Source organism: Crocodylus siamensis, chromosome 13 (assembly GCF_052110815.1).
Source record: "Crocodylus siamensis isolate JL-2025a chromosome 13, ASM5211081v1, whole genome shotgun sequence".
Taxonomy (NCBI): domain Eukaryota; kingdom Metazoa; phylum Chordata; order Crocodylia; family Crocodylidae; genus Crocodylus; species Crocodylus siamensis.
Window position 1 is genome coordinate 16718856 of NC_143407.1, and position 19526 is coordinate 16738381.

General features: G+C 46.3%; 1 protein-coding gene across 2 annotated transcripts in view; it reads right to left on the minus strand.

The window, feature by feature from the left end:
* Positions 1 to 16181, minus strand: part of HSF5 (heat shock transcription factor 5) — a 31918-nt gene extending 15737 nt beyond the window's left edge. For both annotated transcript variants that reach the window (XM_090025823.1, XM_090025822.1), the window contains exons 1-4: positions 15638 to 16181; positions 12435 to 12809; positions 4213 to 4310; positions 790 to 1320 (exon numbers count right to left, since the gene is read on the minus strand). In XM_090025823.1, coding sequence (XP_089881949.1) covers positions 790 to 1320; positions 4213 to 4310; positions 12435 to 12809; positions 15638 to 16181 — 1548 coding nt within the window. The remainder of the gene's footprint in view (positions 1 to 789; positions 1321 to 4212; positions 4311 to 12434; positions 12810 to 15637) is intronic.
* Positions 16182 to 19526: the final 3345 nt, after the last annotated feature.

Consider the following 19526-nt stretch of genomic DNA (forward strand, 5'->3'; position numbering starts at 1 on the left):
CTTAGGGAACTGGGCTTATTTAGTCCTGAGAACAAAAGATGGAGGGGATTTAATAGCAGCCTTCAACTACCTGAAGGGTGGGGAGGGGGGTGTTGAAAAAGGATGGAGATAGACTGTTCTGAGTGGTGGCAGATGACAGAATAAGGAGCAACAGTCTCAAATTGCAGCAAGGGAAATTTAGGTTGGCTATTAGGAAGAATTTTCTCACTAGGAGGGTAGTAAAACACCAGAACAGCCTGCCCAGAAGGGTGGTAGATTCTCCCTTCTGGGAGATTTTTAAGACCCAGCTAGACAAAGCCTTGGCTGGGATGATTTAGTTGGGGATGGCCCTGCTTTGACCTCCTTAGGTGCCTTCCAATTCTAATTTTCTATGATTCCGTGGGGGGGGGGGGGAGGGGGAGAGGTGCAGGGATGAGAACTTGTAAGCCCTGCTACAGTGTGGTTATCACAGCAAAATATACTGTATAGCAGGGTTGTCAAAGATCCGGCCTGTAGTGCTGCTAATGGGTCTTGGAGTAAATCCACATGCTACATGCTGTGTGCTGGATTGACCCTGCATGCACCTTGCAGGGTGGGTGTGGGCTGCAGTTTATGGAACCAGGGCTGGCATGCACTACACATGGTGCATGCGGTTGAGGGAGAATGCACCAGACAGGCCTTGCATGCCAAGGTTGGTGTGCAGGCCCAATCTGGCCCATGAATTGACCCTGTGCCATCCATCCAGCCAGTGGAACCTGATGAATTTGACATCCCTGCTGTATGCTGTTATTTTAGTTCTACACTGCTTACCTGCTGTAGATTGAATGGCACTCCCTCATGAACAAACACCACTGAAGACTGAGTCGAAGCATGGCTCAGCTGTTCTTTCAGTTTTGCATGCGCTTCCTGTGTGGCTGCAGGTTCCTGCACCATTTGTGTAGCAGCAGTCTCTAGAGACTCAGTGGCATGTATAGTGTAAATAAACTCAGGAGACTGTGGCAGAGAACAGGCCATTGCTTGGTCTGCTCCCACCACAAATGACGTAATATCTGAACCTACAGGAGTAAGAGGCTCCAGCTCACTGGCCTGATTTGAGGAAGGTAAATCACTATTTTCAGGAGTAGCTAGAAGCCGTTGGCTTTTGTTAGGCTGTGGGGTTGAACATTGGTTCTCCACAGGTTCCACCTTCACCATCTCCAATTTGGGAGAAGAATGCATCTCATCTACAATCTGAAAGACAGCCTCTAAGTTTACTTCTGTCTTCTTGTTTTCATCAGACATACTGCATGGCCAGTTAGATGGCAAAAATTCAACTGGATATGATGACTGCATTGGAGGATTCTGTGGAAACAAATACAGTGAACTGTAATAAGGATAATATACATAACACTGTAGGAATATTTAAAATTCTTAGTGCTGGGGTTTTTTTAGGACTCACAGGCTCTGAGAACCACAGAGCACAGCAGAGACTGTCCATCTTTTCCTTCTTTAGCTGAGTCATTACTATACTCATGATTTCTTTCTTGTTTTGGCTCCTCAGAACAATGCTGGCACCAAAGACCAATGGTGGCATTAAAAATAATTATATGCCAATATATAAAGGTAGACTTGCAACTGCTCTAAAAATAGCAGCTGAAATTGCACTGAGGATATCTCTGAATTAACTGCCAGAGCAGCTGTAACAAGAGGAGGTGAAAAGAATGAGGCTTTTCCACTGTAAGTTTCCCATTTCCATCTGAGGTCTCCAACCCAATACAGGAACCACAGTGTCCCATTCCTCCAACTCCCAGGATGAGAATTTGAAACCATAATGTTCCGGTAGTATAAGAGTAATGATGTAGCCATGATGGCTCAGAAATTAAATAAGAGGCAATAATTTCTGAGGGCGATATTTTTTACTGGACCAACTGCATAGTTGGGATAGCTAGACAAGCTTTCAAAGCAAGACATTCTTCTTCTCGGAGCATGAGTCCTGAAAAAACGGGCCGTAAAGAGTAAAGTGGTTAACAGACAAAACCTGATGAAGAATATCTTGCATTTGAAAGCTTGTCTAACTTTAACATGAGCTGGATCATACAGATAAGAGATAAACCTGCCCTGGAATGGCATAACTGTAAGCCACCTAAAGTGCGTTTAAAGCTAGTTTCAGGTGTTAATGTGTAGATAATCCAGGGGCTAAGAGCTCCAGGAACTATCTAAAATTAGCTTATAACAAGGCCCTTACACTTTAATTTTAGGTGGCTCCTAGAGCTCTTAATCTCTGGATTGTCCACACATTAACACCTGAAACTAGGTAGGGAGATAGATGAAGTTCCATGACCTGGAGCTTCTTTCCTGGGGCAGTGGCACTAGCTCCCCGAAAAGCACCTTCCCTCACTGCTCCCAGCTACCCTGAAAAGTATGACCAATCCCAATCCCAATCCCAGTTTATTGAAACATGAGACCTTATGTATTTCTTTATTTCTTTTTAATTTTTTTTCCTACTTCTTTTTATTTTATCCTTCAGTGGCTCTCTTCATTTCACACCCCCATCTACATTTCCTTTCCACCTTCCATTTCATTACCCACCACCATCCCATTAACTTTCCACCTCACAGCTTCATGTTCCTGCCCCCGCATACATCTCTCACCCCTCCCCACTATCTTGAGTCACCAACTCTCTAATAAGAATTAACTCACTGCTATACAATTTCTAGTCCAGTCCCTGCTTGCCACCCCTCTAGTGGTCAATCACAGCTGATTGGGAACAGCCAGAGATTTTGAGCCATTATCTGGGCTCACAGGCCACATAGGGAGTTTTGGGGAGCTGTTGTGGGCTGGGTAGCCACCCCACTCCATGCAACAGTACCCCAAACCTCTGTACATGAGATGGGGGCTGTGGCAGGGCAGGGAGCAGGTATGGGAGTGGGTGAGCTGGTGTGGCAGTAGTGGCAGAATCAGCGGGAAGGAGCCACAGGGCAGTCCTGGTGTGGGCTCTGGGTTCCACTTTTTCCCACCATCACCAGTCATCATGGCCAGGACAGGTGAGTCCAGAGCAGATGCTGCAGGGACCCTGACCCCCATCGCAAGCTGGGCTAGAACCATGGTTTTTTGTTTTGTTTTGTTTTTTTAGGAAAAATGTTCATGTCCAAAGTCAAATAAGCCAAATCAATTCCAAATCCATAAGTCATTCAAGACCCGTATGTGGCCCTGCTACCAGGAAGCATCCTCCACCTTTGCCTCAGGCTTCAGATGCTTCCAAATCCAGCCTGGGGCATGGACCCTGCCTGCTTGAGGGCCGGATCAGGCAGCAGCTCCTTTCCACTGCTGCTACCACCAGCCCCAGCCCCATAGACACCTGCCGAGACCTGTGTGGCCAGGGCCCAGGTCCCAGACTGAGTGCACAGCCCTAGCCCTAGCCCACCCCATGCAGGAGGTTGGAGTCCCTGCAGAACCCGCTCCAGACTCACCTTCCCTGTCCATGATGAGTGGCGGCAGTGGGAAAAAAAAGTGTGACCCAGAGCCTGCACCGGGGCTGCCCTGCAGCTCCTCTGCCACTGCTGCCACCTCCAGGTCCCCGAGTCCACATGGGGCAGGCCAAGGCTGAGGCTATGAGCTGAGCCCAGGGCTTGAGCCCTGCCCACATGGGTCCTTGCTGGTCTCCATGGGGACGGGGCCAATGGAAGCTTGAAGGAGCCGCCACTGCCAGGGTTACCAAGAAATGGGAATCTAGCTGTGGAGCTACCTCAGCCCACTGCACACCCAGGGGTGGCAGGATGCACCATAGGTTGGATGGTGCCTGGGCCAGGTGAGAATGAGGGACCCTCCAGAGGCTGGACAAAGTCTCTCCACAGGCCGGACCTGGCCTGCAAGCTGTATTTTACCCACCTCTGCCTCCAGGTGTGACTGCTCCAAACTCAAGCTAGCACTAACACAGACCAACATTTGAGGAGTTCAAAGTGCAACATGTGACAATGCCCTAAGAGTCACTCTCACAAAATGATAACCCTGGAGAAGTCAGCTTTTCTTTTATATTGCAGTTACCTGATTCAGAGCAAGAAGGTCATTAACTGGAACATTTGATATGTTTATTTGAGGACTAGGAAGAAAAACTTCATATTTACATTCTGCTGTTGTTGCAGGCATTTTTATAGTCAAGTTAATTTCACTAACTCAAGTATATCCATTTTGGATTCCTTAGCCCTCCTCCCCATAGCCACACAGCACTATTTTATTTTAGCTTAGTGCACTAACCTGGAAATAGCTGCAGTGGGTATAGGTAGAAGCTGTAGGACTAGCACAACCACTCAGAGGATCTATGTGGGTAGTTGGTGAGCAGCACTGTAATACAGCTGAAAATAATCCAACCAGAGAAGTTATCAAATTTCTAGAATCTTTGTACTGATTCTAGGTCCTGCCCAGACTATACATTAGTCTATAAAAGTTCATATCTACCCTACCTTCTACCCTGACTGGACAGATCAATATTGGTGCTGCAACCTCTCTTCCATAAATACAGCATTACTCCCCTAAGGGATTTAAGAATCACTTCTGTCATCTCAAATAATGCTTATTCAGTATATTTCAGATATCCAGAATCCATTGCTTTTGGTATTAACATTTTTAGTGAATAATTTGACTAGAAGAAGACCCCATAATACAGGCTAAAGTTTGGCCCAAGAAAGAAGCCTAAGATAAATATTCCATTAGAAATAAATCTACATAAGTAGTGTACTGAAGTGTAGCTCTACTCTGAAAAAATTATTTACAAGTGAGGTACAATGGATTCTACTTTATTGTTTCTCAATGACTATCAAATGTGCTTAGTTTACAAGTAAATATCATTTATAGATAACCAGCCCCACAAATTCCAAGGGTCGGAGTCATCCTTAGTAAAACTACACTAGTGTCTATACCAGGGATACGTGTGGTTCAGAAGGCAAACTGGATTTCTGGATCTTCTTATTCTTCACTAACAATAAGTTTTATTCAGATACAAGTTACTTTCAAAGGGTTTACACAAGCATAACCACTTGGAACTAGATAAATTTCTCTGGATTTGCTGTGAAAGAGAGTATAGAATCTAGTCTAACCTTTTAATTATGTTGGCTTTCCCAGGATAATAAGCAGTAAAATCTTGATTCATCTCTAAAGTCAACAGATATAAATGTACACAAAGCAGTAAGTCTGTTTATTAAGAAGCTATGTATCTATACAGTGGGGTTTTTCAGTGGAACTGGACCCATGAGTCTGGTTCTCGATCAGTCCTAAATGCTTCATTTATGGCTAACCAAGTGTAACTTTTTCCTCCTCATTGAAGGCTACATCTACATTACATGGTTAAAATACTATTGTACAAATTATCTAATCCCATATGCATTCTTTCTACAATCATAGGAAATAGAGAATAGTGGATTTGTTAAGAAAGTATCTCCTTACAGTGTGCAGAAGAAACAATAGTGGATAACTTAAAAGATAAAAGCACTTGGAGAACACTGGAATAAAGATTTCATAAGCACCTAAGACTGTATATCAATTAGGTTCCTCCAAAAGTGAAAGGAGCAAGCTATGACATGTTTTATAGCAAGGCTGTCCAGTTAGTGACCCACAGGTTGCATCTGGACGATGAGGGGTTAACACACGGCCTGAGGTAGCCAGTAAAGTTGTGGAAGAGGGTACTGCCTGCACTACCCATGTGGCAATGGCACAGGAGCCTGTCCTGCTTGCACCACCCATGCAGCTGGAAAAGTCCCATGTGGCCTGCACAGAATGTAGTCTGTGTGGTGTACAGCTCCCAACCACTCAGAAGTTGGACCATACAGCCCTGTATTACAGAAGAGCAGTAAGTTTTTTTCCCTGAAAAAGCTGTCAGCTATTTCATTGATGGTAACATAAGCTCTCAACTCCACATTGGTGAAGTAGCAGAGATGTAAAGAGTAGCTTACATTTCCCGTAGTCTCTAATGCATCCTTTTATACAAAGGAGCTAAATTTACAGAACAATGGCGTGTTTTCAGGCTGGGCGAGATGTTTGTCTTTTAAGTTACTCCTAACTAGGCAATTTTTTTCAGAGAAAAGTTGGTATTTCTTTGAAGCAGTTTTACCACTTCTACAGGTGAAGGAAGGCACTCAGGGTTGAAAAAGCTCAGCAAGGAAAGATAACCAATAATGATTAGAAGGCACAAGTGTTTAATGTCTTTTTTTTTTTTTCCTTTTGTCTTCACCAAAAAGGTCAACTATGATCATGTGCCTAATGTAATCAGTGGCAATACAGTAAGTGCTCAGATTCAAATAAGGACAAAACAGTTAGAGAGTACTTCACCAATGTGGAGGCAAGAAAGAGATTGGATTTTATTAGGCCTTGCTAATTTTAAAATCTACAATACTTGGGGAATTTGTTGAAGCAAATTTAGAGCCATTAGCGATGATCTCCGAGAACTCATGGAAGACATGTGAAATTCCAAAAAACTGGGGGAAAGAACAAGCATAGGGCCTAGCATGGCAGGAGGTACAATTGTGCAAATTGAGCATTAGATCCCATCACACCTTTACCTGCACATATAGTGTGGGTTTTCTACCATGTAATTGGTATTTTTGAGTACTTAGTTTGTGATTGTTACTGCTGTAGTGTTGACACAAAAGTGTACATATGTGGATGGCACGTGAAGTAGGTCACATTCTTCCCAGGTATGTATATGTGTACCTGAGCAAACATTCTGGAAAAAAACAAGGAAAAGGACATCCCCATCTTTAGCAAAACAGATAAATAGTTAGGGCACTCACCCAGAAAGCAGAAGATGCAGATTCAAGGCACAATCCTTGCCCAGAAGGGGTTTGAATGCATTTCTCTCCAACTTCCTAAGACCCTGCTCACTCTAACCAGCATGTCACAGATTAAACATTGTCCAAACCTTTCTCCAGTTGTTTGAATGGAAGCTGTGAAAAGTTTCTGCCCAAGGCCCTGCTCACTTTCAGAACAGCATCCATCTTACAGAGCCACATACCCTCTGGTTTGTTCTCTTCCTCCTGGTCCCAGATCTCCCTCTCCTGGCTGTTCAGGAGGCCAGCTTCAAAAATGAGAGAATGAGCCAGCTAACATCTCCTATGGTGTGGTGATGAGAGCACTGTGCTGGAAAATCGGAGATACAGATTCAAACCTTTCTTGAGAAAGAGGAACCTGGGTTACCAGCTTCCAGGTAATAGATTTCTACCTGTTTTTTTTTGGAAAGCATCTATCCTGACCTATCTAGAATATAAGAAATTTCACAAATCAAATATATTGATATTTTGATACATTTATTTTTCAGCAGCCATTTTTTTAAATGTGTGCAGAACTTGCACAAACATGTGTCAAAGTTACTCAGTCACTGAAAATTTAAAAATTGGAGAAGAATGAAACCAGAATGGTAACCAAGTACCTCCAGAAGCAAGACTCAATCTCAAAGGAATTTCATAAGAACATGGTAGCAATACTGCAGGAAGAAGTCCCTCCACATGCTAAGGTAAAAATAAATAAATGAGCAGATGAATTAAAGTAAAAGAGAAATAGCCCTGAGGATAAGCCAAAGCCAGGACGCCCCACAGAGGCCACAAGTAGTCCGTAAAATGTAGTTCGTAAGATAGCAATAAATGACAAAATCAAAAATCTGGCACACGGACTTGGAAGTTAGGCATCGGCACTGAGTCACTGCATACCATTCTCAATAAAGACTTGGGCATGAGAAAGGTATAAGCAAGGGGAGTGTCTTCAATGAGCAGTGATCAGAAGTAGAGGTGCACTGATATATCGGTCACATACTGGATTGGCACCAATAAAAAGGAAAATCAACATTATCAATAATTGGCTTTTTTAGCCTGTGTAGCTGATAATGTCACCAATAAATGTTGTATGCATGTTCAGAGCCACAGCATACATGTGGCCAGGAATGCAGTGTGGCAGCTTGGAGAGCAGCATCCTGCCAGTAAGTTTGTGAGGGGGAAGGGGCATGGGGGAGGAAAGGGGTTATAGAAGGTGCAGATCAAAGCCCCTGCAGTGACAGAGTAGGGCAGGGGCAGACACTGCCCAGCCAGAGCAGTGAATGCAACCCCAGGGCTGGGAGCGGGACAGAGCCAGGGACAACTTGGGGGCACAGAGGAGCGAGGAGGGGGGCAGTTCCCTGCCACTGCACACACCCCCAGGGGAGGCATGGGGGGCATGTCCCCCCCCCCCAAGATTTGTGTGTGGGGTGGAGGAGTGCTGCCCGTTGTCACCTAGGGGGCAGGGGCTAAGCCAGATTCTTCCCAGTGAGGAGACTGGGCCAGAGCTGGGTTGGGAGCTGGCAGGAGTGGGGTATGCAGTGGCAGTGCTGGATAGGGGGACTAGGGGGAATTATGGGCTGGCTGTAGCCCCCCTAAGACATCTCCTAGCACCACCTCTGCTTGCGATACTCTGCTGTCCTGCCTTCACCTCAGAAGCCCTGCACTAGCCACATGTCCCGTGCCTGTTCCACATCAGGGGGCTCCTGAGGGGAAGGCAGCAGAGCAGAGTGCCCTGAGCAGGGGCAGCACTGGGGGTGTGGCTTGGGGGACTATAGCCACCCCAAAATTACCTGTAGCCCCCTTTCCTAGCACTGATGCCACTACTGCCTGCCCTGCTCCCGCCAGCTCTGAGCACAGCCCCGCCACCAGGAAGAGGCTGGCATAGCCCCTGGCTCTCAGTTAGCAGCAGGGCTCCTCCACTCCGCACACAAATCCAAGAGGGCACATGCCCCCCATGCCTCCCCCAGGATTGCACACAGAAACAGGGAGCTACCCCACCACCTTCCCACACCCCTTGGACAAGCTGCCCATGGCTCCATCCCGCACCTGGCCTCAGGGTCCTATTCATCTCCCTGGCCGGGCAGCACCTGGCCCCTGCCCCACTCCCTCCCTCACTGTGGGGGCCTCGATCTGGCCTCCCCATGCCCCTTCCCCTCCAAAGACTTACCAACAGGGCACTGATCTCCAAGCAGCTGCCGGGCTGCATTTCTATAAATCAGCTATCAGATCCATATTTGCTGATATGCCTGGTTAATAATCAGCTATTGGTATCAGCCAAGAAAATCTTTATCAGTGTGCCCCTAATCAGAAGATAGCATGATCTACTATTTCCAGGATGCTTTTAAGAAAACCCCCAAAAATTCCAGAGCAGGACTGCAGCTTAGGATGAGACATGGGTTCACAGCACTTCAATCGTGAGACTGAAACAGCACAGCAAGCAGTGGCTGCACACACAGTTGCCACCTCCCAAGAAATCGAAGAAGATAGCACCAGTTCATAAAGCTGTTTTTTGGGAATGTGACTGGGTAAACATTAGAGGTGCACCGATACATCAGGTTTTCAGTTGTAGCTGTGTTGGTCTAAGGACATAGGCAGACAAGGTTTTTTGGGTAGATGTGATATCTTTTATTAAACCAACTGAGTAGCTGGAAAAAAGTTCTTAGCAAGTCACCCTTCGTCAGACATATGGAGTCTCCCTATGCCTGATGAAGAGTGACTGGGCCTGAAAGCTTGCCAAGAACTTTTTTTTCCCCAACTACAGGCAACCCCCGCTTAGCACTCTTAATTGGTTCCTGAAAAACTGACCGTTAAGTGAAACCAAAAGTATTTGATGACCCAAAATGGTGACTGCAATTGTTTTTAATGACCCAAGATGGTGACCACAAGCATTATAACAAAACTTGCTGAGCGCTAAGTGAAATCAGGTATCAATTTAAAGTGAGAAGTATAGTGAAATAGTGCTAAGTGAAACAGCGTTAAGTAGGGGGTGCCTATACTCAGTTGGTCTAATAAAAGATATCATGTCTACCCAAAGAACCTTGCCTGCCACTGATATATTAGTTGCTTATCTGATCAGCACTTATAAAAAGGAAATAATATTATCAGCTATCAGCTTTTTTTTTTGGCCACTGTAGCTGATAAAGTTTTCCAATAATTATGCCTTCTGGCCAGGGCCCCGTACGCCTAGGTTCCCTCCCATGAGCTGGGGTAACCCCAGATACATCCCCATTCCCACCAGTGATCTGGGCTGGAGTAGAGCTGGAGCAGCTGCTGTGATATCCCAGGTGCTGAGACAGTGTAGACTGCAGCCAAGGCAGGCACTGTAAAAGGTGCCGAATGCTGCAAAGGAGCAGGGAGGGGTGGATGTAGCTGCCTGGCCAGGCCCAGCATGACTCAACCTGCAGTGCCCAAGGATCCACACCCCTCAGGGTCTAGGGGCAGAGCCTGGCAGGGACCGAAGCAGCTCCAGAAGGGGCCCTTCCCTCACTGGAGTCCAGCTCCCAGGACCTCGGGTATGACTGCGGGGAAGGAGTGGCTCGGTTTTTCCAGGTCTAGAATGGCTCCGTGGCTCTGCCCTGGGCAGAGGGAGGAGAGTGGGGAGCCTGGCCCAGAGACCACCCAGACCTGGGCAGCCAGGAAGGCTCACACCCTCCCCCTCAGCCCTACTGGGCAGGCTCAAGCAGCTGCCTGTGGGCCATAGTTTAAGGGAATCACATGGAAGAACATGGGCTGAGGGGCTCCACACAGCCAGTCACGGGCAATGCTAGGCTAGCACCACCTGCTACAACATTTTTACACGTGCTTCAGGAGCGGGGGCAGGCAGCACTTTAATTAGAGTGGCTCTGAAAGCCACTCTAATTTAAGTGCTGTCACATCTGTATCAGCATCCCCATGTTTAGAAATGGTGATGTTTCAACTAAAACCGTGTGTGTGTGTGTGTGTGTGTGTGTGTGTGTGTGTGTGTGTGTGTGTGTGTGTGTGTGTGTGTGTGTTAAATGTAAAACAAATGTAAAAATTACTGCATTACTATTAAACATCAGGTATTGGATTGGCATTGGCCGGTATGGTTGGTCCTTCCATCAAATCACTCTGTGCAAAGCTGAATCAAGAAGAAATGCTTCTGGAGGATATAGTGTTACCCCAAACATCCTAGGCTGTGCTAATCACAGTGATCAAATATGGTTCTGAATTTTCCCATATCTAGTCAATATGACAGATTTGATTTTTCCCAAAGCTGAAGAAAGGCCCTTGTGGGAAGAGTTTCCATGACGATGAGAGAATTGCACCAGATGAGATCCTGGACATTTAGCACGTGTCTAAATGTGCATATATAAATTCCAGCTACTTTGACCAAATGCAGTGATGCTAAGGGAGACTACAACGAAGAAAACAAAGAAGTGGCTGCAAACCAGTGTTTCTTTCTCGGGATAGAAATTTTCCAAACATCCCATAAGTACCTACAAGTTAACCAGGATGAAATCATGTGGAACCAACCTAATTTTCTTCAAAGACAGGATAACAGGCTTTGTGAACAGAGAACAAGTAGAAGATGTGGTATGTCTCAACTTCAGTAAGGTCCTTTAACATGGTCTTACTGGATATTCTTATCAGCAAGCCAAGAAAATATGTTGAAAAAACCAGGTGGATACACAACCAGCTAAAAACCAATATTCAAAGAGTAGTAATCACTGATTCACTGTCAAGCTGGATGAATCCATTTTGGATCTGGTACTATTCAATATTTTTAATATAGCTGTGGATAATGGAATAGAGAGTATATTTTAATTTGCAGACTATGCAAAGCTTAAGAGGAAATGCAAGCTGTCTGGAAGTTAAGTTTAGAATTCAAAATGATCTTGAGACATGGTCTGCAAATATATATAATGCAATAAGTAAGGACAAGCCCCTGCCCCTCAGTTAGGTAGGAATAATGACTTAGGTAGGAATAATCAACTTCACAAATACTAAATAGGGAACAATTAGCTAGACAACAATCTGACAGAAAATGATTTAGGGGCTATAAGCTAGAAACAGAGTTCATCCTTGGAGCAGGATTACCTATGCCACGATATGTCCAGGTACAGCTGAGCTGCTTCACCAGGCAACACAGAAGTTACCCAGTATTCTGCAGGGTCAGGCCCCTGCCACTCCTGAGGCCCAACTCTGTGGGTCGACTGCAAATTGGGGAACCCCCTCAGGGTATGGCCCAGTAGTGCAATATGCATCCCTTTCCATGACACACATCTGCAAACAGGGACTCCCTGAAGCCATGGGAACATCTGCCCAAGGTTCTCCATGAGTCAGCTACTGGCATAATACCAGTAATTTTACTTGCCTCCTTTGAGATCAAAAGACAAAAAGCACTACTCATGTTTTCTGTCTTAAGATTTCAAAAGGAGGTCAGCAGAATTATTTCCATTTTCTTAGATGGGGAAGATAAGCCCAATCAAATTCTTCACCCAAAGTGTTATTCCTGTTCTCTGTCCTGTACCCTTTCTAGGAAATGTTGATGGGACATACAGCATTTTGAACAGAGAGAAGAAGGAATAAGCATGAAACACCTTCTTTGCTGGGAGGTTCTCTCTCCCTTTTAAGGTATGTATATGTATGTCAAAGTACACTGTTCTAAAAATGCATTAAGTAACTTTTTGAAAGGTAAATGCTAGAACTATTTCTCACCTGTTGGATAGTAGGCTTGAGAGTACTGGGCTGAAGGTGTGTAGCTGCTGTATTTCTGAGAAGAAGTCACCATTGCCTGAGGCCCTTGCTGAATATGGACAGAAGTAGCATTGGGTTGTAGTGTGTATGTAACCTCTGTTGGAAACCTTTGTAGTACAGAAAATGGAACCCCTTTTTCTGAAAAATTTGAAGAAGTCTCCACCTGCCCTGGAAGCATCCCAAGGGAATTCTGCCATGTTCTGGGAGGAATTGGAGTCCGATCTAAGCCTTTTAAAGGTAAAGTGCTGGGGTGGTGGGATGAAGCAGATACATATGAGTAAGGTGATAAACTGTCTCGCCGAAAAGACCGATGAAATTGTCCTATGGTTAGCTGCCCTGTATTAAAAAGAATTTACTAGAATTAAATGGTTATGAAATAGACACTAAAGAAAGAAAGAAAGAATCAAAATAGTCTGTTCAGTTAAAGGGATTACATGCCAGGCTTTTCTATGAGAGTAGGAGACTAGATTCAATGATCCTAGAGGGCCAATTTCAGTCCTAAATTCCTAATCCATGCATAAACTAGATTCAACTTTATGAAGAAAGCATAATGGCTGGCCCTAAAATATTTGTCATGCAATATTCCTTGTAAAAATAAATCTACTACTACCAAAAACAGCTCTATCACAATTTGTAAATTAGTTAGATATTAGTTTGCACATTAAGTCAGCAAACCACATCCGAATTATTTGGAAAATGCAATTTGGTAAACCATACAGTATGCAAAAAAGCAGACTGTAATATAAGACAGTCGGACAGTACAAAGCTTCAGGTGGTGATTCGATTTGGAGGAGATTCGCCCTGATTCGGTGGCCGCATCTTTGAATCCAGATTGAATCAGCGGACCAATTTAAAGGTCCAAATCAATTCAAAGCTCTTCAAATTTTTGGAAAAGATTGGAAGAGCTTTGATGATGTGGACAGTCCCACACTGACACTGAACTGGTAAGTACTAGGGGCAGGGGAGGGGACCATGGGGGGACCCCCATCTCAGTACTTTAAACAAAAAAAAAAAAAGCTCCTGCTCTCACCGGGTGCTGCTGGGCAGGGTGGGGGAGATCCCCGCTACTTCCCACTGCCCCACGCTGCATGTGGAGCTCTGCATGAGCCCCCCTAACCCCTCCCCTTGCTCCCCCAGCCCTCCCATGGGTGTTCTGCCCAGGCCAGCTCCGGCCCCTTAAGAAAAAAAGCAGCCAAGAAAAGACCTGGGACTCTTTGCACCTGCAGTGGCCTTGGGGCTTCGAGGGCTCCTGCAGAGCCCCCCACATGGCATGGGGCAGCAGAGATCGCTCCCTACCGGCAGGAGCAGGGAGTCCTGGGGTGTTTTTTTTTTCTTAAAGGGCTGGAGCTGGCCCAAGCGAGGTACCCGTGGGGGGGCTGGGAGAGTGAGGGAGGGGGTTGGGGGTCTCATGCAGAGCTCCCCCATACAGCATGGATCGCCTTCTGCCCGGCAGCACCGAGTGAGCACCAGGGCTTTTTTTTTTTTTTTTTTAAAAACAAGGGCCGGGAGCTGGGACAGCTGTTGATGGGCTGGGAGAGGGGCAGGGAATGGGCCTGGCTACCAAATCTCCAAATCAGATTCGGCCAAATCGAATCGGGACAGTGATTCGAATCACTGAATTGAATCACTGTCCCTCAAACCAGCCGAATCTGAATCCAAAGCGAGTACTAGCTGCTTCACACAGGCCTATAAGACAGTACCAAAATCAAGGCTGAAACCTCAAAGTCAGCTAAGAGAAAAAACAATGGGAATTAGACGCCAAATCTTTTAGATAGCTTTGAAATCTCAGCCCAAATATTTTATCAAAAATCCTCAGATGGAAAAAACGGTACCAATTTTCATCTTTGGATTTTTTTTAATTAACTATGAATGCTGGGAACCTGGACATGCCACCTGGACTCTATGCCTGGCATTCTAGGCTTTATTGTTGGTACAGGTCTCTTGCTTCCTGGCAGAAGCACAAAGCGGCACTCCAGGAATGCACAGCCGCACACTAGAACCACTAGAGAAACCACATCCAAGGATGGTGACTACACTATAAGTTGAAAGAGGACACAGTGGGTTTACAAGAGACAGCTGGCAACAATAGCTATACCTACAACAGAAAGTGATAACCTCTATACCTTGTTTTAAGTTGCGTGCAGCTTTGTGAAAGGTGAGTAACTAAGACTAATCTTGTGAACGCAGCATTCATTCCTGCCTGTGGCAGGGGGTCAGGCTAGATGATTTGTTCAGGTCCCTCCTGACCCTAGCTACTATGACACTGTGAAACTATGCTGGGATTATGCCCCTGACTGTGGCTCCAAAAGCTGCTCTAATTAAACCACCCAGAGCAGGGTTGGGGAAATGCGGCCCAGGGGCCAGATGTGGCCCGCCAGGCCATTCTATCTGGCCCACAGGGCCCCTAAAAAATTTAGAAAAGTAATATTTATCTGCTTTGGGCTGCCTGTCATGCAGCCCTCTATGGCTTGCCAAAACTCAGTAAGCGGCCTTCTGCCTGAAATAATTGCCCACCCCGACCCAGAGTGTCTTGCGTATCTGCATCCCTGTGCTGAAAAATGGCGGTGGGGGTGCTCTAACTAAAGCCCGTCTAACACAGACTATGCTGATATATGTGATGCTGGGGTCTGCTAGATGCAGTAATTACCATGCTCCAGCTGACTCAATTAATTGAGTCTGCTCTGACATGCTGCAATTACAGTGCATTGGAGTAGCCTTGCTGCACGTGTACAAGCACCCTATGTTATGGTAGTCTTACAAAGATGCAAGAGGAGAGGGCTTCTGAGGGTCAGATCTGTTATTGGACTAACTGCCTAGCTGAGATACTGACAGGTTTTGAAAGCTTAACCAACTTGCTCCCCATTAGGCAGCTAGGCCAAAAAAAGGTGTCATCCTAAGAAGTCCTTGCCTCTTACCTGACTCAGACAAGGTGAAAAGGCACATTTTCAAGATGGGGAAAGTACACTGAAAAATCGGTTTAACGATAGTGCAGGTCAAGTGAGGGAGGGGCTCAGGTGCAGAGAGAGGGACACTTCGGCCTCTTCAGCGTGGCACACTGCACGCTGAGGGTGCCTGGACCAGGCCAGCGAATCGGACCCCTCCCACCGTCCTCACAAAGGGCTCCTGCAAGCAGGGCTCCAGCCTCATGCCCCGCCCCGCCTCACCGGGCTTGTCCGCCTTGCCCGGCGCCGGCAGCAGCGTGTCGCCCTGCAGCGAGGTGCTGAGCAGGCGCTGGAAGCGGTTGGGCGGGCGGCTCGTCACCTCCAGGCCGGCCGCCAGCTTGGCCTTGTTGGCGCTCGTGAGGCGCTTGAGGTGTACCAGCAGGTCGGGGCGGTCGCGGCGGAAGTGCGGGCTGTGGAAGTGGTGCAGGGGCCCCGCGGGCGAGGCCGAGGCCGGCGGGGCTAGAGGGGAGCCGCCCGGCGGGCCCAACACCACCTTGCGGAAGCCGTAGAGGTTGAGCTGCCGGATGAAGCTGGTGAAGTTGGTCGTCTTGAAGAGCTCGGCGCAGGCGGCCGCCCCGTCGCCGCCGGGCCCCGCGCCCGGCCCCGCGCCCAGGAGCTCGGCCTCGAAGAGAGGCTGGTCGATGAGGAGCCCCTCGCCACGCGCGTCCCAGCGGATGGAGCGGAAGCGCGGGCTGTTCACCAGTCGCCACAGCTTGGCCGGGAAGTTGTTGGGGTTGATGGGCGCGGCCAGCAGCGGCTCATCCATGGCGGGCGGAGCCTCCCTACCTCCCTCCCTAGCGCCCCAACCGCCGCCAACCGCAGCCCCGGCCAATCGGCGTCGGGCGCGAGGCCCCACACGCGGCACACCGCCTAGCCCGCCGGGCTGCGCAGGCGCAGTCGGGAGCCGCTCGCACCTCCGCTCACCGCGGAGTTGTGCCGGCGTCGCTTGATGTGGCCCCCGAGCGGAGGTGGCTCTTGCCTGTGCCAGTCCCCGCATACTGGGGGGCGGGGTACCGCGTTGGGAGCGAGTGGTACCAGCTGGGGGCTGCGGGTTGTGAGTGAGGAGCACTGGTAGGGTCAGAAAGCTGTTTTCTCCTTACTAGGTCAGGACTGGCCATTGACGTTTACAGATGGGTCCTGGTACAAGAAGGGTTGAGAACCAGTGTTCTAACCCTAGCAGATGGGTGGACCCCAGCTTCTCAGAGTAGCTGTGACAGAGCCTGAAAGGAGGATCACTCTGCTCCAGCAAAACTAATCAGACCTCAGTTTCATAGATGTAAAGGTCAGAAGAGTTCTTAAGATCATGCAGGCCAGCCGGCTGTGTGACATGGGACTTCCACAGGTGAAACACTGTAAGACTTGCAAGGTGAAATTCTGCCTAAAGACCAATTGTTTTTTAGTTGAGATACAATAGAAGTGGATAGCTTGCTGTATGAGTGTTAAAAGTGACATGGGCAGCCTCTGTGACACATGGCAGATTGGAAAGGGAACAGAAGGAAGAGCAGCAGCTCAGGCAGGGGAAGAGGAGCTTTTATAAAAGCTTGTTTGATTTCTATATTACAGCTGTTGGGGAATCAGTTGCATCCCTAAGTTAAATTGTTCCAAAGATTAGTTTCCTTCCCCAGTAAATATGTGCACTTTATTTCCAGTCAGAATTTATTCAGCTTCAATTTTCAGCTACTGGGAGCATAGGCTGCTGTGCTAGGTTTGCTCTGAAAACATGCAAGTTGAGCTGTGCAGTCTGGGATAGACAGGAATTTTTGAATCTCTGTCAGGCTTAGATGTGACCTAGGAGCTGAATTGCTTAGCCCTGTCAACAAGCCCTCTTGTGTAGGTTCAGAAGCAAGATTTTAGGCACCTGACAAACTTTAAAAAATGGAGGAGCCTGCATAATTTAGGCACCTTTAAGGTAGGAGAGCAGCTGAACAAGGGGTTTTAGGATTGCATTTTTGGACTTAGGCATCCAATTTCTACATTTGGTAACTCAATTTCCTTTTGATCTGACCCTTAAAATTCACATGACACTAAATTTAACATTCCCTGTGAACACCAATAGCATTCCTCCTCACTTAAACAAAATAGCAGTTTATAATTACGTGATTCCATATTATTTTTCCTTACCTTTTCAGTGCAGGTGTTGGATGGTGAGTGAATATGGATTGTGCATTGAATGTACTGTACGTAGACCCTAACCTCATATCTCATTTACTGCAGAGACTGGGGGAGAGGGGTGTCTTAGAATGAGTCAGTGGCCCACAGGACCCTTTTCTTATTCAGACCATGCAAAGAAAATGGCACGCATATGAGACAGGTGATACCCCAAACTTAGTGGTTAGAAAGGAAATGTTTGTATCAGTTACACAACATGGTCCATCCTGGGCACTAAAGGTTATGTGAGACTTTAACAACATTTAGGCTTTGTGCCAGTCCTCTATACAAGAGTGAATTGCACACTGAAGGAGAGATTGTGCAGAAAAGATAGCACATGATCATGCAGTTAAGACTGAGTTTCACATGAGGGTAGAGTCAAGGTTATGTTATCAGTCTAAACTCCTGCCAAATTCTGAACTTGGAATGCTTCATTGTGCCACCTTAGTCTCTATTTACTGTAGTTTGTCTATTGATAAAGTTATAAAATTGTCTATTTTGAAGGAACATTTTTTTAACATACCCAGTTCTTAGGAAAGCATATCTTACCATCTCACCAGATAATGAATACAAACTGACTTGAACGTTAGTCCTGTCATATAGGATGCATAGATGTCTGAAGCTGAAGAAATAAATGATAAGACGCCCGCTATTTTAATTTCAAGGAAGCAGCAGGTCTTTTATTTAACAATTATGTAAACAACATGATTGATGAAAATGGATTCAGTGTCCTCCTCAGAGACCACTTAAACAATCTGTGTCTCTGTTTCTTGTCTGTACTTTCCTTAGAAGTCTGGAGAGATCATAGGCTGGTAAAATGCTACATTAATTATGCAGTTATATAGGAGAAAACAGGAATTAGATGCCTGTCAAGCATATCTTTTGAAAACTCTTGTATTTTTAATGGTAGTTTACTCTGGGCTGGAATTACAATAACAACCAAGAAGAGGTACTTGCTCTTTTATGTAGACCTATGCCTAGCTTGCTCCAGGGTTTATGGGGTATTTCATGCATCATGAGTGGTTTCTTTTGTGTATTTGTTCAGAATTCATTGCTTGATACTGCATTGATATGTGAACGTTTGCTTCTGCTTGTCTGGCCAAAGCGGGACTTCCCAAGCTTATGTACATTTCAGCACCCATATAGCCATGACTATTTGTGAGTATTTCAGGGTGCATGTCTTTTGAAATGGTGATGGCACTTCCTTTATGGAAAACATCATTTTGTATTGGTAGTTCTTCTCTGTACATCCAGTAATCATGAAAGTTAAGGTCAGAAGAATTCTCAAGATCATCCAAACTAGCCTGCTGCATGGCATAGAATGACACTTTTTCCACCCGTGTAGTTGAGTTAGATTACAACTGTTATTAGCATCTAAGTGCAATGTCTACGTTTATCTTGGAATCAGCAGATTGATGTGTTCAAGTCCTGATGACATTCCTCTTTTCAGTGTATGCTGAAAGATTTGGACAATGGTCTCAACTTGTTTGACCATCTTGTCCTCCTTTTGTAATTGAATCGGACTGTTTTTCATTTAATGGTTAAGGTGATAGAGTCTATGGTGGCTGATATGCCTGATCTCTGCCTGGAATATACAGTTATAGACCAAACGAAGAGTAAGTGTTGTGGACTGGGAGGACTGGTCCTACTGTCAAGACTTGTTGTAAATGCTTGTCCTTTGTCTTCCTTAGGTGTTGGCTTGGAACAGTTTCCATGGGGACCCCTCACAGGGGCTGCTTCCCCCATTCCCCATCCACACGTATGCCTGTGGCCTTGTGTGTTTGTTTAGTGCTGCATTTAGCTTTGTGAAATGTTGGGATATTTTGAAATGGTGTGTTGATAGGGTTGAGGTTGAATGGGGTTGGGACTGAATAGACTTCACTCCTCCCCTACCCCCCAATCTTTCCACGTTTAATGGTGCAGTAAACGGAAACCACTTATTTACTCCAAAAAACATTCTTTG